The sequence below is a fragment of the Accipiter gentilis genome, chromosome 14 (assembly GCF_929443795.1).
Source record: "Accipiter gentilis chromosome 14, bAccGen1.1, whole genome shotgun sequence".
Classification (NCBI taxonomy): Eukaryota; Metazoa; Chordata; class Aves; order Accipitriformes; family Accipitridae; genus Astur; species Astur gentilis.
Genome location: NC_064893.1, coordinates 15,060,147 through 15,086,235, shown reverse-complemented (window position 1 = coordinate 15,086,235; position 26,089 = coordinate 15,060,147). Strand labels below are relative to the sequence as shown.

Here is a 26,089-nt window from a genome sequence, read left to right as displayed (position 1 = left end):
TTGGGGCATAAGCAAATAAGGTAGTGGTCAACAGAAGCATTTCTTTCTCTTCTACCTTGGCCTCCTGCTAGCACTGAGCATTAACTGTACAGCTTGCAAGGGGAGTGAAATGTGCTTGCTATATACTTTCTGGAGATAAATGGTAAGTGCCTATTTGATTCTTTTCAGGTTCCCATCACCATGCTAAAAGAATGCTAAGGAGCATAATGATAATCAAATTTTACTGAGGTTTGGGTAACCCTGAACTCATTTGAGAATATAAGTTCTACACAGAGTTTTGAAATGCTGTTACTCAGTTTTCTTTGGTGAACAAGTTATATTTTTAAGCAAACATGCTATGTGAGCAACTAAGCAGGCATTTGGAATATAGATTTTACTTAAAGCCTGAAGCTTGATTGTGTAGGAACAACTAATCCCAAAGTTAATTAAAAGTTGAAAAATTAAAATTATAAGATATGAGATATCCATAAAATGTTATAATGGATTGATTTATTTACAAAATATTTACAATATTACAGTATTGTATACAAGTATATGCAATAAAACATACAATATTAATTACTAGAAAAAAACCAGGAATCCCAGATTTTTAATTCAGCAGGTACCTTTTAAAGTTAACAATAAAATAAAACATGGATTCTATCCACAGAGAAACATCTGGAAAAAAATTCCTTTTTTTCTTTAAATTTTATATTTCAGAGCCATTTTTATTCCTGTGTTTACAGTCATATTGAAGAAAATCAGTAGAATTATAGCTCCAAACTTAAGACCTCCTCCCAGGTTAATTTTCTTCATGTTCCAGAAATAGCTGGCCTCTGGGTCATTGTTTTTGAGTGAACTTCCACTTTATTTACACAGCCGTTCTTAAATTTGGTTTTCTATTTCAGTGATGGAACATATCTTTCTTATTGTTTGAGAGAGTTGAGCAGATGCTTCAAACCAGCAATACTGGCTTAGCTGGCAACCAGTCTGACCTGTGGCTTGGGTACCAGATAACGTATTGCCTCAGCTCCTAGCCTCTTTGGTCACAAACTGCATACTGTGGAATATTCTTGGTGTTCCTTGGGAGATATTGTTTATTTTTAGTTTTGCAAATCAAATACAAACCAGGTGGTGAAAGACTAAATAGCTAAACTAGAGTCAGGAAGTGGTTGGAAACAAAGCAACAGTAGCCTGTTGATTCTCAGCAGGATGACCCGACCAGGACACCTTGGTCCCAGGGTCTATGTCTAAATTACGAAGCTGATGTCTTTAGTCTAGTAATACTACCTTCTGCAGAGCAGCTGCCAGGAATAGCTTTAGGGCTTGAGGCTTTAGTAAAAGATGATGTAGACATGGATGTAACTGTGTTCCTAGTATTGTTCTTGGTTTGTTGATGAACGTGGTAAAATGATATTTTTCTGAAACATTATGTTTACACTATGAATTCTGCTACCTCAGCTCAGCCAGTGTTTCACAGAGAGCTCTGTTTCAGCTTGCATTGCTTTGTTCCTGTGTGCCATTTAATCTTGCAAAACTGGCTGAAGATTTCACCCCCAGCCACAGTCTTTGGCCAGTGTCCTCCATCAGAGGTGATGGAGAACCGCTCCCATTCAGAAACAGCATAAAACTGTGGTCTTCCCTTTCCCTCTTACAATAGTGATATAACTTGGTGCCACTGTATTCCCATACTACTTGTTTTCCTACCTCATGTGCTCAAATGGCATTTTTAGGACACTGAACAATAAAAAAAAATATCTGGCAGTAAAGGTTTTTGCATAAGTCAATCCTGGTCAACAGGGGAGGTCCCAGAGGGCTGGAGGCTTGCCAATGTGACGCCCATTTACAAGACAGGTCGGAGGGAGGATCCGGGGAACTACAGGCCTGTCAGCTTGACCTTGGTACCAGGAAAGATTATGGAACAGTTTGTCTTGAGAGCGCTCACGCGGCATGTCCAGGACAAACGGGGAATCAGGCCCAATCAGCATGGGTTTACAAAAAGCAGGTCCTGCTTGACCAACCTGATCTCCTTCTATGACCAGGTAACCCGCCTAGTGGATGAGGGAAAGGCTGTGGATGTTATCTTCCTTGACTTCAGCAAGGCCTTTGACACTGTCTCCCATGGCATACTCCTTGAGAAGCTGGTGTCTCATGGCTTGGACAAGTGTACTCTTTGCTGGGTGAAAAACTGGCGGGATGTATGAGCCCAGAGGGTTGTGGTGAATGGAGTTAAATCCAGCTGGCAGTGGGTCACAAGTGGTGTTCTCCAGGGCTCGGTGTTGGGCCCAGTTCTGTTTAATATCTTTATCAATGATCAAGACAAGGGGATTGAGTGCACCCTCAGCAAATTTGCAGATGACACCAAATTGGGAGGCAGGGTCAATCTGCTTGAGGGTAGGAAGGCTCTACAGAGGGATCTGGACAGGCTGGATGGATGGGCTGAGGCCAATTGCATGAGGTTCAACAAGGCCAAGTGCCGGGTCCTGCACTTTGGTCACAACAACCCCATGCAGCACTACAGGCCTGGGGGGAAGAGTGAATGGAAAGTGACTGCCCGGCAGAGAAAGACCTGGGGTTGCTGGTTGACAGCCGGCTGAATATGAGCCAGCAGTGTGCCCAGGTGGCCAAGAAGGCCAATGGCATCCTGGCCTGTATCAGAAATAGTGCAGCTGGCAGGAGCAGGGAGGTGGTTGTTCCCCTGTACTCGGCACTGGTGAGGCCGCACCTCGAGTCCTGTGTTCAGTTTTGGGCCACTCACTACAGGAAAGACATTGAGGTGCTGGAATGTGTCCAGAGAAGGGCAACCAAGTTGGTGAGGGGCCTGGAGCACAAGTCTTATGAGGAGCAGCTGAGGGAGCTGGGGCTGTTGAGTCTGGAGAAAAGGAGGCTGAGGGGAGACCTTATCGCTCCCTACAACTACCTGAAGGGGGGTTGTAGTGAGGTGGGTGCTGGCCTCTTCTGTCAGGTGGCTGGAGATAGGATGAGAGGAAATGGCCTCAAGTTGCAGCAAGGGATGGTTTAGGTTGGATATTAGGAAAAATTTCTTTACTGAGAGGGTTGTCAGATATTGGAATAGGCTGCCCAGGGAAGTGGTTGAGTCACTATCCTTGGAGGTATTCAGATAGTGCGTATACAAGGTACTCCAGAACATGGTTTAGTGGGCATGGATGATGGTTGGACTGGACGATCTTGAAGGTCTTTTCCAACCTAAATGATTCTATGATTCTGTGATCTGGCTTGCAAACATACTTTGAAAAAAAGAGAGAAAAGTCCACCAGACTATTACGTACCCTGTGGAGAAAAATATGCTGAAACTGCAAAAGTGCAGAGTGTAGTAAGTGTTATTTCTGTCTCCTTCATTCCATAAGTGCTCCCTGACAAATGGGGAAACTATCCATGTTGGGCATAGGTTGCTTGGATATGTCCTTTACCTAGACTTAATCCTTTTAGTACTGGCAAATTGAACTAGCTATCCAAGCAACGACAGTTCCAGTAGACAATGTGCATTATATTCAAGATTGTTATCTCGTACTTTGTATGACACTAGACATGAAATTAAGTGCTCTGTAATGTGCATATTACGGCTATTATTTTTTTTACTTTCTCTTTTGTTTTGTTTGATGTAAAGTAGAGATGAACAAAACCACATAATGATTTTTAGAGCCGATGTATTGCACATGTACGTGGCTGGAAGCAAGAAAAATTTGGACCTAGAAATAAAGGACAAAATTTGGGCAGAGAGGAGTAACTTCCTTACAGATGTGATTCATTCTTCACTTGAAGCTTTTACATCAAAAAGCTCAACTTGAAGTTAAGGGCTTGTTGAGTAAATTAGTGGGTGAAAATCTATATCCTGTATTATTCCAGGCACCCAACTAGATGGTTGTATTGAGATCATCATAGTCTAAGCCATTCTGTTCTTTAAAATCTGTGAACAGTAACGGTTGGTGGCATATGTTTCCATGTTACCATGCTGTGTTTTCTTAAGTGGTGTGCCCCAGCAAGGAGCAGCATTCTAAAGGTTGCTCAACAACACCCAATATTCCTTTAAAATAGTCAAATTCTGCCCAGTTTAGCTCCAAGAGGTTTTTTGTAGGTTCCCAAAGGAGAGTTTCTCTGGCACAGAGGTAACTCTGTGTTTGATGTGCATGTGCCGGACACATAACTGTGTCTTTCTTCCCCTGCTGATCCTTTAAGGAGTCACTTTGGTTGTACACTTCAGGGTTGTGTGGTACCAGCTGAAAGAATCCCCCATCATGCTTATGCTTGTGAGGATGAGGCCCTTCATTCAGTGCTTCATACATTTTTGTATATGTAAAAAACCCAAAATCAAAACAGTGATTATTTACTTTTGAAAATGAGCATCTGTTTTTGCAAACCCTTACTGAGAAGTGTTCGCTCCATGGATTCCTGTCCTCTCCTTTATTCAGTGAGTGGCAGCCCACAGAACTTGCTTTCCACCAGTTTCATAGGCATCTTCTCTATACTCTGAGAGAGGCCCAAGGATAGAAAGGTGTGAAGGGGAGTTACAGCTCACTTAGTCACCTCTCATGCAGGCTGGCAGAGCTGGGCTGAAAGCAGGCAGTGGAGAGACTCCAGTGCTGGCACAGAGGTTGTACATGTGCATGGAGGTACCTGCTGGGGTCCTGCCAGTGTGTCGATCGCACTCACATGGGACAGAGCTTGCGCTAATGAGCCCCATGCTCTGCTCCACAGAAACCCAGGGGTAAAATCAGGCATCTCCACTTAAAGGGCATTTTCTTTATCTGTTCAAGTGATGCAGTTTTCCGTACCATCTTTCTGCAGAACATTTACAATCAAGAAGGCATTTTTAGAGGTATTGAATTCACCCTGCTGTTTTAATTATGTTTCTTTTTTAACATATGGCATTTTATAAAGCTAAGTGGTGGTATAAATCACAGGGTTGTTTTTTAAATTTAATACAAGCCTCTAACTTAGAAGTGCTTCCTTATAGACTGTTTTCCTAGTAGATTATATAATTAAATGTCAGGGTGTGGGTTCTTGATTTGGTTTTTTTTTTTTGATTCTCTAAAATTTCTCATCTAAAGCTACTTTTATCCAGGGGAAATCAACACCACCACCCCACCCCCCTCCTGGTGAATTAGTTTATGTAAAGGTTTTCACACAACTTCAATGAATATCTCTGAGACACAGATGGATTGCAGGAAAACAAGCTGAAAATGCATCTATTTTTGTTTGATGTGAGGCAATTGGACATATTGAAATGGAACATTTGGATTTGCTGAACTGGAATCTCTCAAAATTATAATTTAAAAATGTCCAGTTATGTCCAGTTACTTCGTATCTTAACGAAAATGCCTTTCATTTTTAACCTGCTTTGAAACCTTATGTAATCAGTGGTTGTCTCTTGTTCTTCTCTCCCCACCCTTGTTGAACCCCTATTGCCAGCTTCTTATGCATTTTAAAGAGAGATAAACATCTCAAAAATATATAATTTCATACAAGTTTCATAGAAGTTGTCAGGTGGGTGTAAAGGAAAGGTTCAGATTACCAGGGGGAAGGCTCAAAGAGGAGTTTCAGTGTTTCCTGTTGTGTTTGATGAGATCTTGAGTAAGTATGCCCTTACCTCAAAACCAGCCTAATTTGTGGCTCTTGCTTGGGAGGAAATTAGTAGATGTGAAGGGTAGCTGAAGGTACTGTGAGGCGAGAGGGGACATAGGTGGGATTAGCTGGGCAAACTGTAGGAGAGGCAGTATGTAAATCTGACAGAAATCAGGGATAGGAATCAGGATAGGAAATGAGACTTTGTCATTTCTGTTCTTCATACCCACAACTTGTTTTATGGTGGCACTGCCAATCTGAAACATAGTGAAAAGTTTCATTTTTTTGTTATATTTCCATGTTTTGATATAGCTGAGAATGAAAACCTATGGCAAATAACAACATTTTCCATAAAGCAAGCATTCCGCTTCCAGAACTGAGTTGCAGTCACAGACTTTGCATAGTTCAGAGTATATATATTTGTCCAGTACATGTACTGACAATCAGACTTAAAAAATGCTGATTTCATTCTTCTGGCCTCATGGCACTTCAAAGTTATATGCAGATCTGAGAAGAACTGCCTCTGCAAATTTGGGTGACAGATCCACTCCTTGGCAAGTCGAATTTCAAAGAAAAAAGCCATTCTTACTGTCACTTCTCATTTTAGTGTTTGATACCAACCACAAGCCAAATTTAAAAGATTATTATGAAAATAGATAATGTGAGTTGGGAAGAATGAAAGACACTAGAAAGTTACCTCATCTTTTTAATACTTCCAACTATTTGAAGTTGATGTATAGCCTTTATTTTATCTCAACAAATTCAGCTATTAGCAGATTTGCCATGTCACCCCTGCTTTATCTTCTTTGTTTTTCTTTCTCACTGTTACAATTCAACATAATGAGATGCAAGTTACCCTTTTAACTTCTTACTTTTAAGTTAGCAAAAAATGAATGTAGTAAAAGTTTTGTTCCCAACTTGTTAATCTTTAATGACTCTAAAGGATGATGCTATCTTCTGTTTACAGTTTCAAAGAAAATGGACTAAAGAGTGTCTTCCAGCTATCAGATCAAATATAAATAATAGCAACAGTGCAGAATTAGGCAGAGTGAATATATGTATGTACACAATTACCTAATTATATACGATTGTGTGGGTATATTTACATCATGGTAATAATGTTCTTTTTAATTTTTAATCTCAAGTATATAATCCTTCAAGATTTTACCAGTAATATAAGAAATTGGAAGCAGTGGTGATTTTAGAAAGTTTTAATTTCTTTTTTTCTTATAGAAAATGTCTGTTTGTAGTGTAGAAATCATACAAGTACAGCACAGTTGACTAAGAAAATGACTTAGTGTTCTCAGTTTAGTCCAAGTTGGACAACACATTATTTGGCACAACTGAGTGTCCTAGCTTTAAGAGAAGTACAAGACTGAATAAGCATAGAGGCTTTATTATTTGAGTGAGCCAAACCGTATGCTTAGAACGACGAGAAACCCTTGTACTGCATCCCACCTGCTTTTAATTGTACTGCTTTTATAAGCATTGGATTTACAATAAAAAAGTCTCCTAGAGAAATGCTGTTCTTTCATATTGTGTATAGAAGAAAGGCTGCATACTTCTGCCTTTCACGTACTGTATTTGTTTAGACAAAAAAAGTCGTCTAAGTTTTATAGAAACATTGATAAAAATATCAGTGCGTATGTTAAACAGTCAGATAACATTTTTCTGAAAACAAATGTGAGATATTTTATGTTCAATAGACCAATTATTTTGTTATGTTGTATATTGCTCTTGTGCCTTGCCTGTTGAACAAAACCTACTTTTAAGGGGAAATGCCCTTTTCTTTGTCCAATCTTAATGACTGCTTGGTAAAATATTGACTTCTGTTGGGGTGTAAGTCTTAAATTACGCATTCAGTTCCTGTGAATTCTAATGTTAAGAAGGATTAAATTAATACATTAAGAAAGAAGTCATTCCAGTCCGTGGAAAGAGTTATTTGTGTTGACAGAATATGATAGAATAGACTGCCAGTGATTAGCTTCCCCTTTTGAGGGTCTTCAGAAAGAGACTTGTCGGAAGGTACTAGCTCAAAGATAAGATTTAGTGAAAACATGACAGAAATCCTTTGATATGTCTGATACTCTGCTCAGAGATGTTGAGCATGGGGACCTAAATTTTCAGACTATGATTGTGATAAGAGGATGGGATTATTAAATGATGGCCTTGCAGTTGACTCATGGGTTGAAGAGGAGCTCTTGAATTTCATTTTAAAATAGAAATGAAAGAGACTGTGTTCTGTATGCAATTTTGTCTTGGACCTAAAGTTACACAGGGCATTTTAGATGGCTTTAGCCTGAGCTGAGGTTAAATAAACTGTGAAGTTAAAGCGCAGTTATCAAATACTCAGTTAAATAAAAAATAAGGCCACCTTTTTCATATAGTCTTGGTCTTCTCGGAGGTGCCGGAGGACGAGCTTCAGTATTAAGGGTGTTGAAAATAGCTAGTAAAGCAGAAGCCAATGCTAATAAACAGTTTGGGAAGCACTGTGAGTGGTTTAAGCATAGTCTGGGTTATTGTTATTACTGTGTTAAGTCACAGCAATCAAATAACTGAGCATTGCTTTGAATGATTAAGTGGAATGGCTGTCAATGAAAAACCTTCAGGCTGTATTGCAGACATAGGGAAGGGTGTGGTCATGGTCAGCTCTCTCAAACATTACTTTGGATGCTATTGCAGCTACAGAGCAGGGTGTTACATGATATTTTCAGAATCTGGCAGATTTTAGTTTGGTTTGGATATATTTTATGTACCTTGGCAGGCATGCATATCCCTGCAGCCATACAGCAATCTGCATTAATGGCTGAAGTAACACCTACTGGTGAGGCAGATTCAATCAGCAACAGGCTGCTGTTGACTCATGACTTCAGTTGACTCATAATCCCATTGAGTTTTGCCGGTCACTTTTTTTCCCTACCCCGAAGGGCAGTGCCAGTTCCTGTCATGAGTTGAATGCCCATTGATTAAGAAAGTAGATTATGTGCTTTGTGGACAAATGAGCACATGCCTTTAGGGAAGGTATGGTAGAGCCTTGTGTTATTTCCATCAGCTAATTAAGTTAATTATTTATTCAGATTTGCAGAAGTCTCAACCCAAAGTTTTAGACAGATTGCACTAATCGTAGAATGATAGAAACATTTAGGTTGAAAAAGACCTTTAAGATCATTGAGTCCAACTGTAGAGCTCAGTATGTCATCAAGTCCAATCCAGAGCTCAGTCTGTCAAAACGACACAGAAAGATCTCACAAAAATAAGTTATTTGTTTCCAACTGTATTCAGACTTTATCATTCTCCTTATATATTTCTGTCTTTCCTGGAAGAGCCTGGAAAAACAGATGAGGCTTGAAATATGCCAGATCTGGGTATTGTCATGTGAAGGTGACACATAAAAGAATAAAGGAAGAGAACATTTTGATCCTGGAATTTGGAAGGTAAAGAAGTATTAGAAGCATTTCTAGGAAGTCATTCAAAACAGTCTTGGCTTGAATGGGACATGGTGTTGCAGCATCTCTGAAGATAGGTATCTCAATATGATCCAGTTTAGTTTTACCAACACGAAATCATTTAACTTGTCATCCCTTGCATGATGTGTAATAGATATGAAAATAACTCATTCTTTCTTAGATCTGTAACTTGTTAAAATGACTAGCCGTCTTTTTCCAAGCTACTGCACAGGGACTCACTCTGGTAACGCATATGGAACCCTTTAGGCAAATACTAGTTCTGATAGTACAATTTGAATTCTCTTGTGTGGGTGGAGAAGATCTGGCCATGTTAAGTGTGAGCCAGCAGACTGTTCCACCATGCTTAAAGGAACTGTCTGTCTTGAGCTACTTGTTACTCTTTACTGCAACCTATTGAATGAGTTGCTAATACCCGGACCTATTTGAAAAGTGCTTCTGTTTTACTGCCTTCCAAAAGGCATGAGAGAAGAGTAGGTGTTACTTTAAATAGTGTATTTGAAACTTCGTTACACGTTGTTGTTGATATGTTTTACTGTTTTCTTTTTTCATCTTTTGTAGGTTAAAAGAATACTAGTAAAACTGCAATTTGATCCTCTGCTTTTCATCTTCACACACCATTGAATGAGTGATTTTCACACTTTCACAATCATGCATTTCTGCTGGCCCATTTCCTGCAGATGATCATATCTTTGCACCTTTAGCTGAAAGTACTGCAAGGGTGATGTTTATTTTCTTGTTCAATGTGATTTCATGGGCTGCAGACCCATGACGTCATGGATGACAGATTGGAAAACACTCTTACCATTCCAAGTAAGGGTTAAAAGCAAAAATGATCTAGACCTTAATTCACAGCTCCTTCCAAAACATCTTACATGTGATGTATGTTGCCTTTCTTCCAACAAAATCCCTGATTACAGCACCAAGACTTCTAAACTGCAAATGCATTGGGAGAGAAGAATAGCATCCAGCTTGTTGCAAGATCCTAGCAGAAGCAGATAATGGTCAGGCACAGTGAGACTATGTCTACATTTTGATAGATCTCCATCTACTGTATTTAGATTTCACTTTTGCTGCAACAGAATATCTCTCAATAACATATGTCTCTCTACATTTTTGCCCAAACTATCACCTTGAGAGCCTCCAATGGAGCTTTTGGAGCTCTGTGTGAACTTCGATGTAAAGCTCTCCCGCAGTGAGAGATCAGAAATGCCATGTGTAAAAGCAGAGACTCCTTTGAGAACACTTGGGAGACAGAAAAGTATCTGTTTCCTAAGAAAGTTTTAAACAAAATTGTATTGAGTTAAATGTAATATATGATTTAGGTATTTTCTTGGGTGATGTCACCAGATTCTTTTTGGACCTAAAACCTCCCACAAAAAATGCATACCAACATTATTTGCAAGTCCTGTGCACAGCAAAACGCAAAAAATTAAAAAAACCCCCAGAACTCTTTTTCTTTTTGTTACTAAATGACCATTTTTTGTTAGCATTTTATATTTCATTCAGAATATGAATGTAGATTTTTTTTTTTTTATTTTCTGTTTCACCACAATTGTTTTATACCAGAGTTTCAGAGATCATTAGCAAAAGCAAGGAGGGAGAGAGGAAGAGAAAAGGAGAAAATTATACACAAAACCACTTTCACGTTTCAAATATTTTTCCAAAATCATACTCTAGCAAGTTTAAATTTGAAATAATATTGAAATACATACATAAATGCATTGATATCACCACTTTTGGAGTATAGGTTGAAATAACGTGTTGTAGCATTAGAGAATTCTGGGGCATTATTTAGGAAAGTATTTAAGGCTATACTTAGATTCCTTCTTAAGACAGTGCTTGTGCATGCACCCAACTTGAACACATACATGGTGTGTTCAGTTCCACTGATCTCAATTGATCATACGCTTAAGTGATTGGAGACGGTTTTCTGAACTGGAATTGGAACTGATTAAGTATCATACATGAGTACTTGGTTACTCTGTGAACTAGTAAGCCTGAGTCTTAAAGCTCTGTCCTATACGCTAAGCAGGAGCAGATTTATGTTGTTGAGAACTTTCACTGGCTTCAAGGTGGCTTGTGAAAACCTGGATGTCCACCTTCTTGGCAAGGCATATGTAATTGCTTACATAAATAAGGACAGGTGATGGTGGCCTAGATGATATCTTTAGGCACAGGTTTGTGGACCTTGCGTGCATCAAGTAGTGAAGAACAGCATTAAATTGAATTGAAGTATAAAGAAGCCTGTGAGGTTCCTCTGTCAGGTAGGTTACTTTCAAGCATGACTGAACTGTCTTTAGGCTGTTTCAGGTGGACAAGAGGCAGACTGTGGAGGTAAAACGGCTCCAAAGGCAGCTCTTTCTCTGCTATATAGATACAACTGCTGAGTCTGGGAAACCTGACTTTCATACTTGAAGAGAGATCATTTGTTTGCCTTAATAATATTTAACTGATAATATTATACTACTTATCAGAATAAAAGATCAGTTAGCAGCCTAAAAAAACATATAGCATGAAAATTAGGCTCTACTTCTGCAAGCATTTACATGTTCGAGAATTCCAGTAGGACTCCTTAAGTTCAGTGGAATTACTTATGCATAAATCACAGTAAGTGTTTATAGTACCTGACCTTAAAACAAGGATCTTTTTTTTAACTATTTGTGGCATACTCTTTAACTATGTTGGGATTTAGCATTTTGTTTCTAAATGTACCAAGCCACTGATGTTGTTTAAACTTCTTCCAAAGTTGGAAGGAACTGCAAAGTGATTGATAAACTGAAGCACTGCACAACAAAAGGTATCCTTCTCACTGTATTTCAGTGTATTTTCTGGAAATTGTTTACCTTATTGGATATTTGGGGGTTTTCCTGATTTAGCATGTTTGTCTTGGCTTTCTTAGTTTTGTTTGGGCACTTAACTTATTAGTCAATGAGGAAATAATCTTAACATTACATTACCACCATAATGAAATGGTTTGTTCTTCCTAGCATTGTTGGTATCCAGTTCAATGAGAAGCCAGTGATCTAGGACAGTTAGTTGTGTTGCACTGTAATTAAACTCAACCCATTTACATGACGCAAAATTATTTTGAGCAGTGTCCTTGCAGAAGACAGCAATTTCAACATAACCTGCGTTTTTTGTGGGAATCCCATAGCAGTGACGTTTCTTGAAAATTTGTAATACTGAATTGGCTGTCTATAAAAGTTGAGCATGTTTTCCCTAAAGTCACAGAAAATTATGAAAGCTGTATTGCTCTCATGCAGTCTGACTATACTTAGTTTTTATTGCTTCCTGAGCCCATGAGAAAATCCATAATACATTTAAAATGGTTACTTTCATCATTTCAAGCCTTAGATGCGGGTGTGTTGGCTTCTGCTGCCCTTCGTGGAGGTGCTAATGACGTGCGGAAAACAGACTCCACAATCAGTGAGATTGTAAAGTAGGAATGTTCATTCAGCCCTGGGCAGCACCGGGGGTAGTCCCACCAAAGCCCTGCGCGCCCGACTCGGCAGTTTGCCTCAAGTTTATACAGTCAAGTGTTACATATTCACAATACGCCTATACATATGCATGACCTATCCCTGTGTCATATTAAAATTAGCTCCGAGAGGTCATTTCCATAGTCTCCTCTCAACTGCGCTTGCGCAGTGCCTCTTTATGGTGGTCATCTGGTGGTCACAGAGATGAAGATAGATGACGACTCTTCGTCACCACTAATAACTTTTTTTCTTGCGCAGGCTCAGTGTTTTCTTGGTATTTACCCAAGCCACAAGACCAGTCTTGGCTGGCTCTTGGGGCCAGCTCCTGTTTCTTATCAGGAACTGTTTCTGCCTCATTGGCTAGTTCTTGGGGCCAGCTCTTCTTATCAAGGACTGTCTCTGCCACAGCTAATTTTAACAATGTAAGCACTAAACATCATCTTTCATTCCCCTTTATTATGTCTAATGATATTCTTTTGACTCCCCTTGTCTCACTTAAAGGCTCAGTCTTGCGAAGTACTGCCCTCCTTCTGGTTCTGCTGATTTTGGTGTGAGATTGGAGGGCCCAGAAATTTCTAGTGGTTGTTCAGAAATGCCCAGGCCTTAAGGAATCCTTAATTGGATCATCAAATCTGAGTAGCTTTACAATTTTTGTTGTGAGTACTGAAATTGCCATTATAGCTACTATGGCCAAGACATGCCTGAAAATATTATCCGGGGGTGTAGCAGGGGGTGACTCTACTTCCATCTGTATGAAACAAGACTGATGCCAGTGGAAGAGCAGTGGAAATAAGGAGAATTACATTACAGGTCTTTGTATAGTGAGACATTAAGACAGTGTAGAATATATATCAGACAAAAAATATGAACTGCTATTACATTACCTTTCTACCCCCAGAAATCATCCTTTGCATTTGCAAAGATAAGATTTTAGCCTGGGGGGGGGGAGACCCAAAAAAACCAAAACAACAACAACAAAAAAGCAGATACAGATTTTTGGTGAGCAATAGAAAGGAGTTAAGTGTCCATTTAGAAGATATGTCATCTGTTATTTTAATACTGACTCTTTTTATTTTGTTCTTTTGCTTTTAAGCCAACACTGAGACTTATCAAAAGATTGCATTTGGAAAAAAACTCACAGCATTTTTCTCATATAGTGTAACTTAAAAGGAATGTGTGACATTTAAGATTGGAAAGTATTACACAAGTATTCTTTTTCCTTTGTTTTTTTTAAACACATTTTTCCTCAAACCTGCCTCTCTACCAATGTCTTTTTCCCACAAGACTCCAAAGGAAAAATTACATCAAATGGTAAAATCCTGTTGTATGTTATTTCCAGAAGAAACCATGGAAATCTCAAATATGATTGTATCATTTGCACTGTAATGTTCCCTTGTTAAACGGAGCAACATACAGAAGAGTATTCAGTTGCTGAATACTTGATGGTAAGCAAAAGCTGATGTTTTGGTTAATATTACAAAACACTTAGGAATTTGTAACACCTCAGATTGGTTGTATGATAATAGGAGTTAGAAATGGAAAACTCTTGTTATATCAGCTTGACCATCTCCCTGACACCACCAGATTGTTGTCTTCATTGTGGTACTAATTTGCAAATGTCATAAGCCATGTGGCTTCCACCACTTGCCTTGGGAGAATACACGTCATTAAAGCAGCCTTGAATATTCCTTTCCTTGACTTCATCTTCTTGATCCTCTTTCATATCTCTTTGTAGCACTAAACAATTCCTAATCTTGCTTTGCCTTTAGCTATTTTATTTTGCTCCCTCTCCTCTTTTCTGTTTTCCACAAAATCACACAAGTATTTATGCTGTTCCTGTCGGATTTTCCTCTATTTTGTACTATCTTTCTGGTACTGAGGAGCCATGGGCTTATGCGTCCTGTAGGCTATAAAGAAAATGTTGGAAATCTCTACTGGAGAAACTGATGTTTTTGTATGAAGATACTAAGTTGTTTTGTGGCCATACAAGTTAAACTTGCACAAGAAGCACAGCACAGGCCCCAAATGCAAGTCTGATACAGACTAACTTATAAAAAGGGCGTTTTTTTCCCCCTATAGACCTAACATACCTTTTACTCTATGTTTTACTGAAGCTGGTGTTGAATAAAGCTGCGTGTACTTTGCATATAGATATGGTAGCTATATTTGTTGAAGGCTTCATTCTGACAATTGTATCATGCATATTAAAAGGATAAGTGCACTATTTTGACTTAAGATACAGGTACACTCTAACAAGAGTAGAGGACTTTGAATAACTGGGGTTTTTTTAAGTTTCTGACTTGAAGCAAAAAAATTAGAAAATTTGTTATTTTGGGACAACCTCCAATGATTGATTCAGGTTTCTCGTTTTCTCCTCAAATGAAGTATTTCGCTTAGACTTTGTATCAGCTAACTGAAGGGGTTTTTTTAAAAAAAAAAACCCAACACATTATGTTCAAGGAAGTTTATTTGCAATACTTCAGGGTGAAATGAAAATTCAAAAGATTTTGAAAATATAAAAAATGCTGTAATTACTTTTTTTAAACAAATTGATCTGACAAATTCAGCAGAAATTTGACTGGTGGTTTGTTTGACCTGCATTTGCAGTTTTGTAAGGAAAATCATCTTGGCTGAAAAGTTTGCTCAGTATTAGCTAAAGTTTGCATAGGTAGATGAGGAATGTTTGAAGTTATACTGACAGGGAGGTTGTAGGTCTTCAGATGTTGATTATGAGTTGCAACCAACCTATAAGGAGTAGAAATTGACTGTAATATATATATATATATGTATATCATATCAGTGAAGGATCTTAGATCTTCCTGCAAGCAGACACTGGGGGGCTGTCTCCAGGAGTAGGATTCGCTGCCATTCATATGAAAATGGTGGAAAATCTTGCCCTAAAGCTAACCTACCCCTGGAGTTTTGCCTATCTGTCATGGTGATCACTCGTCTGGGAAGATAAAGGATTTGTTAATAGTCAGCTGGCTGGTCGGTCTGTCTGTCTGGAAAGACAAAAAAACAGCACAGCCAATCAAGCAGGCAAAAGACTGATTACTATGGCATTACTTCTCCCCAGGAAAAAGCAAAGACTTATGTCTATGCAAAAGAGACCCTGTTTTTAATATATTATTATCTCTCTAATCTCAGTGTATGTGGCCCTGATTTTTTTTTTTTTTCTGACAGCAAATTATTTAAGAGCCAACAGTTCTGAAAAGCTTAGTAGGATTTTGGTTCTCAGTGAATAGGAAGATATAAGCATGATGAAGAATAAATTGAAGCGTTGACATTTGTGTGGCCATGATTAGTCAAGTTTTAGATTTGTGTTGCATGTATTTGCCATAGAAGCCACTGAATTAATTTAATGCCCTAACAAAGACTGATAGCTAATTAGAAAGAAGGGAGGTTTGGCCACTGAAAAGCAAACTCATTTTTAGGGACTTAATTCCTGACAGGAAAAATCTGTTCCAGCTAAAATGTGTCGTTGTGATGACTTCTTGTGATCATCTCTAAGTGAAAACAACCATGTCTCAAAACATTTGCAAACTTTCCTAGAAAAATGTCCAGGATTTGATAGGTGATTGTGATAAGTCAGGTATTTGGAGAAAATAGGCATTTTTCATCCAAAATTTTGGCTTCATTGAGTTTACATTTCCCACAGTAATGATCAATGACTTCATTTCAGATAGGTAACTGCTTTTTAAGCAGCTTGTCTTCCTGCAAGCATATTCAGTTTGCTCTGTAATAAATTTTGGAATTTTTTTTGTTTGTTTTTGGTTTTGGTTTTTTTTTTTTGTTCTGGAACAGAGCTTAGAGTGCTGCTTACAGAGTTCTACATTGCTTCAAACTAATCAGCATCCCAATCTTCTTGTTCTTCTCTCCTTGATATTTATAAATGTAAGCTAGATTTGGTATTTCAGCAGCTCCTTGTTTCTTACAGAACGTGTTTATTCCAGCAGTGTGTATATATGTGTGTACAGGGGTGTGTGTGTATATATGTGTGGGGGGGGATCATTAGAAGAAGCAGCTGTGCGCCTTGGGAATTATTGGTCATGTCACTGGATGTTTTTCCTGATGTTCAAATTTAGTAACTTAATATTAGAAACGTTTCATATGTCTTGCACATTTTCCAAATACAAAGCAGAAGAAAGACCTAAAGAAAGCATAGAAACTTTGCAACATTATAAATGTAGGAGTCTGAACTCTACCATTTACAGCTTGAGTGCTTGATAATCCCAGGAACTGTGGACTGGTGCACATCTCCTTACCTTACCCAAAACAGATGGGCAGTAATTTAGTCTAGTTGTTCATTCCTTGGACCCATTGGTGGCGGCTCTAATGCTTTTAGGTGTTGGGGTTCTCAGCAGAAAATTTTGTAGTAGGGATGTGTATGGGTATGTATGTTTGTGTGTGTGCACCATATAATGTAATTAAGGTTGAAGGCAACAGCATTATACAAAACAAGCACAGCATAAGTTACCAATTGTCAGGATAAAATTAACGATAGGGATATTTAGTTGCTGTACTTCGGAAAACAAAGAAACAAAATGAAGAAATTGCCTTGGAAGGGACACTGTAACTTTTCCTAACGTGTCCTTTTTCACAGTGAGCCTGAGTTGCCACAAGCCCACATCTGCAGTCTCCATTGAGGGCTGCTGCCTGGGGGCATGAAGGCACAAGAACTTTGAAAGTTAATTAAAAAAAAACAAAATACGTGGACACTTGATAAATGCTACCGTTGTCATTACCTCCTTGTTATCTCCACTGTGTTACGCTGCCATTACATGTTACTATTAAGTCTGAATGACAAAAGGAAGATTTTTAGCAAGGTTTTTTAAGTTTTGTGGGAATAGACCCTGCTGTCCTCAAGGTAAGAGCTGCCGCTTCTACCCCTGCTGTTTTGTGGCTGTTTAGAAACTTAACTGTTGATAACTTCATACAGGTTGGACTTGGTCACGTTAGTTGCACTTAGTAGGGGGTGTATTTAAGAGTGATGGAAACTGTTGTTTCACATTATCCATCCTGTGATGTGTATGGTCCCTTAGGACAAAGAAAAGTTCACTGAATGAAGTCCTTTCTATCAGTCACACTACTTCCTAAATAAAAACCGAATTTATTTGTTTTACACAACTCTTTAATGAATGATTCAGTCCATGTTTCCCACTCATTCAGCTGCCATCACTCCCCTTTCAGATACAAAACTCTGATAATTTTTAAATTATGTATGCAGTGATCAGTGACTCACTGATGACTTGGGAGGCAATGGTAAGGCTCACTCTCAGTTTATTATTCCATAAAAAGTGATATAGAATATTGATCAAGTCCAGTTTCTCCCATTAGTGTAGAAAAGTTTATAGCTTGTCCATCATGATAAATCTTCTGCACTGCATTAAAGCTGATGATTTTGCACTAACCCCTTTTGCATTCCAAGCTCTACTGTGCCAGTTTGCCTGGGATAAGTGAGATATTGTCACTTTATTAAACTTTCCGAAAAACCTTTTGGGTTGTGTCCATGGAATAAAGATTTTATGCTAAGAAAAAGGATATATTTCCTCAAGCAGTTTATAATGATAATGAAAATTATTATCAGTGAATAGATGGAGTTCTTAAAAAGAAAATTATGATTTTCAGAAATGTGACTTGAAGGTGCTGGGAAAAATTTGTCATCTTTTGTTAACAAAAAAGTAAAAAGAGTTATTAGCTTTGGTCACTTGGAACATTTAGTTTAGGATCCAAAATTTTATGAAAAACAGTTACTTTAAAGCTGTAGTTTGTTCTAAGGCTGATTTATGTCAGGTCTAGAAATAGCAATATTAACCATCAGGCCATGAGATGGGGTGGTTTTTTCCTCTTTTCTTTTAGGTGGAAATAGCTGAATAAAGTGGTGCCTCCCTTCTCTAACTTAATCTGAACTCAAAATAACTTTTGTTGTTTTGTTATAACAGCCCTTTTTCTGAGTCACTGTATGAAAAAGAGACTGGGGACTGTCAAATACTGTAGATCAAACACTTCATAGCCAACTTTGACTTAGTTTTATGCATGCTTCAGAGTAGACTAATGTACAATAGTATCCAGGAAACTCAGCCAGTAATTCATGAGAGTCCAAAATGTTCTTCTTAGGATGAATCATAACAGCATAAATGATAGGATTGGAGAAGATCCTTTAGGTCATCCAGTTCAAAGCCTGCGTATCTTCCTTTTCACTAATCCCCACTAGGATTTCATCGACCCTGTCTTTGCAAACCTCTCGCACTCTTGACTCAGCCACCTCCCTGGGTAGTTTCTTCCATTGCCTAATTCTTTAACCTGAACATCTTTAAACCTTATACCATCATGCTTAGCGTGAACAATTTATGACTACAGAAAATGATCCTTTCTCCTCCCTTCTGCTATCATGCTCAAATATCATCCCTCCCTTTAAATATTTTGGGGGTTTTGTTTGTTTGGGTTTTTTTTCCTCTAACTGCATGAATAATAATTCCAGGAAAGTTGGGGTATTTTAGCTGTCTTTGGTGCTTTTGTCACTGTAACTGATTTTCTTTGAACTCTCAGTTTTCAAGACTGAAAAATACATTTTGATCTGCAAATGAACTTTCTGTGACTCAATGATGTGTATGCATTAAGTCATGCTTTTCAAGAGGCAAATTAATACGACTGAAGTACCCTGTGTCTGTTTATAGAAGCTGCTTTCATGAGGGTGCTAATGTGCTCTGATTGACAAATACACAAAACAATTTGAGGGATTTAAGTGACTGAAGGTGGATTCTGGTTTTCACCTCAGATATATGCAATCTCATGTTACTAATCAGGATATTAAGTTAATCATATATTTTAACTCTGTTTTGAAAACTTACCTCCAAAAACTCCTGGGGTTGCCGGCTGCAGAGGAGTTAAAATTTATCACGATTATTTCCAAAAGCAGCTTCCCAGTTCTTAATGGTGTTGATAAATAGAGACATAAACCTTTTAATATACATTTGTCTAAGTATGTGCTCAGGCCAGTATTATTCTGGTAGGATTTTTGGATGATCTATAACATGAAACATTGAGAACTTCATAACAGGGGATATGAAGATGGAAGGAAGCTTTTTGTCCTGATGCAATGAGGTAAAGGAGCCTTAATCTACAGAATTTTTAATTTTATACCCTGTATTTCTTAGGATCTGCCTAAGCTTGTCAGAATATACTGATGATAAACCTCTCTGATGTTAATCATCTCACCTACTATGATATAGCACGTGCCAGTTAGATCAATGTTGAAATTACTGTTGTTATCCTAGATGACTAATAAATACTTCATGCTGAAAAAATACAGGGTAGAGGTGGGAAGGCTGATTATTGCAAGCCATGTTTTCATACTGGCTCCCATTTTATAGTTACACAATAAATATAGCTGCAGTCTGTACATCACCTGTCAGCTCACCTCTCCCACAGTTTACTCATGTGGTAGTTCTTTGATCCATGCAGAAGTATTCCAGGTTCCCTATAGTTGTGTATAGTGCTGTTGGGCAAAGCTGTGTGAAATTGAGGTAAATCCTGCTATATTACCTCAGTTCTGCCAGCCCATAATTACAGTTAACGCATTAGGTTTAGTGGATCCACTGTGTTTCATGAGTTTGAAAGTAACCATTCACATTGTCCATTTTGGTGTGGCAATGTGTAGAAGTAGACACAGGGGTTATTTGTAAGAAGTCAATGTCATGTATGTAACAGGTTTTGAAAGCAGTATCTTGGGCACTATTTTATGGCTCAATTTTTTTTACGTTATAATTTTATAATTACATTTTAATTTTTAGCATGTTATGTTTTCAGCCTAATAAAGGAAAAGATGCATTAGGATATTACAGCCTTTTCATTAAGGTTCCCCCCCCCGCCCCGATAGTTTTGTAAACCTCCCTTCCTTAATTTCTGTACTGTTATGCTTCTTAGATATCCTCTAGCCAGTCCTGAAATGTATTGAAGTTGAGGGCACTGTGCAGTGGCAGTGTACCATGTCTTAAGAATGCAACTTAGTGGGCAATGCTAATGCACAGATTAGTGCCTCCTGGTCTCTAGAAAATCTGTGGCTATTCTCTTCAAGTACAAAGAGCTGACCATAATCATACCACCTTTTTGCTGCTTCTCATCTGAGAAACATGTGTGTGTCCAGCTTTTGTAAGAGCATGCAGAAACCAGTTTCACAATTCTTGCAAACTCTTCTCCTTGATTATAGTGGGAAAGTAAGATATTCTCCAGTATCTTTTTATGTAGTACAGAGCTGTAAACAGCTCCAGGTATGATCTCAACAAAGCTATATAGACAAGAACAGTATTAACTGTGAGCTCTGCAGTGGCTTCTACACTGCATTGAGCTACATGGGACATTTCATTGCAAATGCATGTCTTTAACAGCTTTTCCCACCATGCTACTTCTGCAGGGCTTTCCTTAGCAAGTATCTGTGTCTAAAATTATTTCCACAATATATGTCAAGCGGTATCTCCTTTTATCTTCTCTCAGCCTTGTTAATCTCTTAGTCCTAGAGCAATATTTTTTTCTCCTCTCCAGTATTTGTAGCTCATCTTGGTTTCTTATAATCTGCACATTTCATTATCATGCTGCCTACCTCCTTCCCCGAGATCATTAACGAAACAAGATGGGACCTGCTGCTGGTCCCTTTGGCATCCCAGCATGTGCTATTTGGTAAGAGTTTTGAACAAAAGAACTACCATTCGAGGGCTGACCTTTGTAAACCCAAGTCAGCTCTTAACATGGTATTTTTAATTGTCCTTTAAAAAAAAAAAAGTAGAAGCTTCAGTAAGGGGAGCTTCTTAGCCCCTTGGGCTTCCAGCTGTTGCTGAAATTTACTGCTTTAGTCTTTTTTTATCTTGGCGATTTTATCCTTGATCTCCTGCTCTGTTAGCTTCACTGATGCTTTCCTTCAGTCTCAAGGCTTGAGATAAAATTTGTTCAGTTTAGCACCATCAGCTATGAAAACCGTTGTAAATACTGAAATCCCCAAACACCAAAAAACACTGGTAGTGTAAAATAAAAATTGAAAAAGAAATCTAGATGTTTTATTCATGTGGAATTGCATGGACCTAAATGAAAGCATATTCTTTTAATATTACATAGATTGTTGGTGCTAAATTCTGTTTGAACGTGATTGTGAAGGCAGTTGGGCTGACAAGCAACTGGTGTCTTGGGTTTAGAAGACCTGGATGCTCAAATTTTATTCTGCTGACCTGCTGGATCATTTCACTTCACAGGGTGTGCGAGGAATTCAGCCTTCTTCAGAGATGGCTCATAAGGAAAAAAATAAATAAACCCCACAACCCATAAAAGCTGTGTGTTATTTTTATTATTATTCATATATCATTTGGAGATGGTGCCAATTTATTTTGGATTGCTTTAAATTTATTAGAAAAGGATTTAAGTTAAATAATTTTCAACCTAAACTAATAGTGGACATGTAAGAAACTGCTGGGTTAAATTATCACTTTAATTTGAAGTCATACAGGTATGTGCATATACAAATCTGTGTGATTATCCGCTGTTCTTTTTCCTCCCTAGACATTCCAAGCAACTTCTTATGAGTTTCTACCCACTTTTCCAATTCTGTCAGGTTTATTTGCAAAGATTAATATCCAATCCAAGATGGATTCATCTCTTGAACTGGTATTTGAAAATAGGAAACTTGTACTCTTGGTTTAAGGCAGAAGTTATCTTCAATACAGGCGTGTTGCTATTTTCCCCTTGCCCAAAGTGTTAGGTGTTAGTCTTATATAAAAAAACCAACCAACAAAACCCCCCTTGTTAATGAGTTTATGGAGCCTAACTTTCTATTGTTTTGCAATTTGTATTACCAGTTCTACCTAGTAAAAAGGGCAGGCAAAATGCAAGTAGATGGAGTAACTGTCTCAGATCATATGCCCAGTTGTTCTCGGTCATTTTTTTCTGATGTAAAAGTATTCTATTATTTTATACCTTAGACTGTATCACCCATCATATGCATAAAACAGCTGATGTGAAATTGCCTGAATTTTTTGTATTTTCTAAACTTGTGAGTGCTTGAATTTGCAAGTTATGCATTTTTATCCTGTTTTGCATGTAATAAATTGTTTCCTCCAGCTATAACTAAGGCTTTTACAACAATATAGTGTATGTACTTGCCAAGTACGCTGAATTTTTAAGCATCTTCTTTTCTGCTTTATAGGTTTGAGTGAGGATGCAGCAGAGGAAGCAGAAAAGCCATGAAATCTGAAGATGACCCTCAGGAGGAATTTCTATTTGATGTCAAATGCATTTATAATGCAGCAGTACCAATCCACTTTACTCTGTACTGATTGCAGCTTCCAGAAGGAGAGGACTATGCTAATTTATACAAAAAAGTTCCATTTAATAATTTTGGTTGGGTGTCCTGCCAACTACTAGCATCCTTTCTATAAGCAAAGTTTAAGCACTTCCTAACTGCAGTACGAGTGTTGCGTTACGTTTTGCGATATATCAGCCCTTTCTAAGGATTCAGTTGATTGATCAAAGACTGTTTACACGTAGTTAAAAGCAACCTTTGTTTCAGGATATGTTTTATCTTTTTTTTTTTTTTTTTAAAGATATTCTGAACTGTACCTCCCTTTGAGATTATATTAACATTTGTTATATCAGAGTTTTTACAAAAAATAACTATCTCGTTTCCTCCTCTACTAACATTCATTATTCCAGACAGCTGAATTCACCACCAGAAGAAAAACTGGTAATCCATCAACTTCTCCCCCCGCCCCCCCCCCCCCCCATTGCTTATACAGACTCCTGCTCTCTAGAGATACAGAGTAAAATATGGTTACTGGACATAAAGGGCAAACCCTTTTGCCATTAACTATGTCACTATGAACGTGAATAAAGTTTACATTATAAGTACCTTGAGCATAGCAACACATGGATCTTTTTATGGTTACCTGTGATTTCTGTTTTTCTTGTCAATTACTCTGTTCTAGTTATGAGTAAGATTTTTCAAAACTAACTAGCAATTTTTGAGTGCCTTAATTTTTATTAATCCAGTTGGAGGGTGCTTTGAGGGTTGAGTTTTTGGCAAGTGCTGAGTATTCACCTTCTGAAAGTCAGGTCCATGCAAGGTGCCTGAAATGCAACACCCAATGACTGAGGTAACCTTTGAGAAGACCTTTGCCTAGGGTTTGAAAGCATTCAGGCTCATGTCTGGATTCCTGAGAGTAAGTTGAGATGTCAATAAAAGATTCTCGGAACTGAAAATAAAAATGTACTCGGAACTGAAAATAACTGAGACTTGGACCAAGTGTAAAAACAGGCATTTGAACGAGGCCTTTCCTGGCTGTTGCTGCTTCATACTAAAATACAAGTTGCGGTCTTTTGAATGGCAGATACCAAAAGCACTGCTAGTCTCAGCTTAGTTTCTGGTGGATGCAAGTCCATGTGCCATCTCCACATCCCATGCTCCTGGTGGTTTCCTCAACAGGGGTTCACCAACTCCTGTTCTAGCCGTAGAAGAGTTCCCTCCAACTCACTTCTGTGCTGCTTCAGCAGTGGTTGTGACAATTGCTGTGGTTTGTGCTAGCTTGATCTGTGGATAAAAAGGAGACATTATTTTTCAGGATGTCTTAAGCCATCAACCTTCATCATCTCCATATCTACTTTCAACCTCTTTGCATCCACCCCCAAAACAAAACCAGCTTTGCACCACTTATGCATCTGCTGCTTAACCCTCTGTCCTAACTCTGGTTCAGTAAACCTGATATAACCATGTTTCATGGAGCCTTTTTCAACATGTTAGCTATTAAATAGAACTAAGTGGCCAGGGAACTGGGTAAGGCTTCTGATACCTCTGGGACTGAAGTGGGCAGCAACTCCCTGTAAAAATGACTCTGTCCCCCAGGAGACCTCAGATATCTACTGAGTTCTCAGAGTTGTGGGGCCAGAAATCTTGCTGCTTTCCCAGGAAGGAAATCCTACCCCCTGCTTGTTATGGAGTGATTTTGCTGGCTGAGTTTTCTTCACTCTGATCCCTCCCCCATGGTTTTTGTCAGGAGGGTGGTATCCAACCCATTGTCAAGGTACCCTGCTGCACTGCAAAAATTACGCAATAAAATAATCTCCTGTAGTCTCTGTATGCACCTCAATGACCAAAGAAAATCCATGGAGAACTAATCGATTACTGTAGCTATTAGGCTTAAACTTTAACTATGGATCTCAAATCTTCTTTTGTCTTCTTGTCAGCGGCTACTAGGTAATCTAGAAAAATCAACCACAGTTACTACTGAAAGCCCATACTATAACAGTGTAGAATGAGACTTCTGTAAAATATATTACTTTATCATAATTACCATTTTGAATGTGATCCCAGTGGTCAGAGCTGCCTGGCTTCATTGGGAGTGTAGGGTAAACAACAAGTAGGCACTGAGGTCAATTATGTCATTCACTCTTATTTAAGTTATTTTCTGTCATTTTAAGATGTAAGGCTCAGAAGCACTCTTATTTACCTTTTCTGTTCTATGCTTTGTAAAATGAGGCCTCATGGGAATAGTTTTGCAGAAAGGGGAAAAACATACTGTTAATAAAGAGGGGGAAAAAAAGGCAGAACTGTCTGTAGTAGTAATGTATGACTTCTTTGTATATTGCACGAAATTGTGGTATTTGATAGTATCATCAGGATTTAAAAGTTGCATTGAGTAAAAATTGCTTAGTTTTCCCCAATGTGAAATAGTCCATCTAACTCTGAGGAAGGAAGTCATTGAAAGGTAGTCATTTATGCAGCAGGCTAAGAGGAAATATTGTAAAGTAATTCTTAGCAGTTCTCAAATGTAGTTTGATTTTTTAAGAAAGTTCTTTTCGGCTGGAAAGAAATCAGGCCAGTTACAGGAAGTTTTGAAGTTAGAGAGTTGTCCAACAGAAAAATGTAAGGAAACATTGCTAGTTAGGGGGGACCAAATGTTTTGTTCTCATCAGTGATGTTTCTGAGGCCCAGACAGACATTGCTGGCCATCAAACTATTCTGAACAGGATTTTAAAGTAATGCCTGGTCAGCTGTTCTGGTCAGCTTAGATATGCAGCCTATCTGCACGTTTAGCTATTCAAGGAGAATTTTATATGTTTAGGTGGCTCACAGATAAAAAAGATTTTTTTAATGACCATTTTATTGAAATTAATTTCATATACATATATCTAAAAGGAATTTTGTGACATTTTGAAAACCACGCTGTGAGTCATGGCAACTTTATTATATTTGTGCTAGAGCACTTTGAAATGCATTTTCTAAAATAAGTCCTAACATAAAATATATACTTTTTTTTTCCTGTTAAACAGGTAAATACTTAAAGAGTTTATTTTCTTGGTAGAATTTATTTTCTGAATGTTATTGTCCATGGGCTTTTCTTTCATTTTGTTTTGTGCTGTTGCAATTTAGAAAAACAGATTAAGACAATTACTAGTCTGATGACCAAAATCTGGAGATCTGGGCTTTGCTGATCTTTCGGGCTTTGAACACAATGCTGAGTTCAAACTAGGACTGTGGTTTTCAGCCTCAGATTGATTCTTCTGTCCAACTATTATTCAACTATGACACAGAAAAACAACGTT

At 38.2% G+C, this 26,089-nt stretch overlaps 1 protein-coding gene across 2 annotated transcripts in view; it reads left to right on the top strand.

The window, feature by feature from the left end:
• The window catches only part of BBS9 (Bardet-Biedl syndrome 9), a 314,570-nt gene extending 289,357 nt beyond the window's left edge, over positions 1 to 25,213 (top strand). For both annotated transcript variants that reach the window (XM_049817185.1, XM_049817186.1), the window contains one exon: positions 22,698 to 25,213. In XM_049817185.1, coding sequence (XP_049673142.1) covers positions 22,698 to 22,738 — 41 coding nt within the window. In that variant the 3' untranslated portion in view covers positions 22,739 to 25,213. The remainder of the gene's footprint in view (positions 1 to 22,697) is intronic.
• Positions 25,214 to 26,089: the final 876 nt, after the last annotated feature.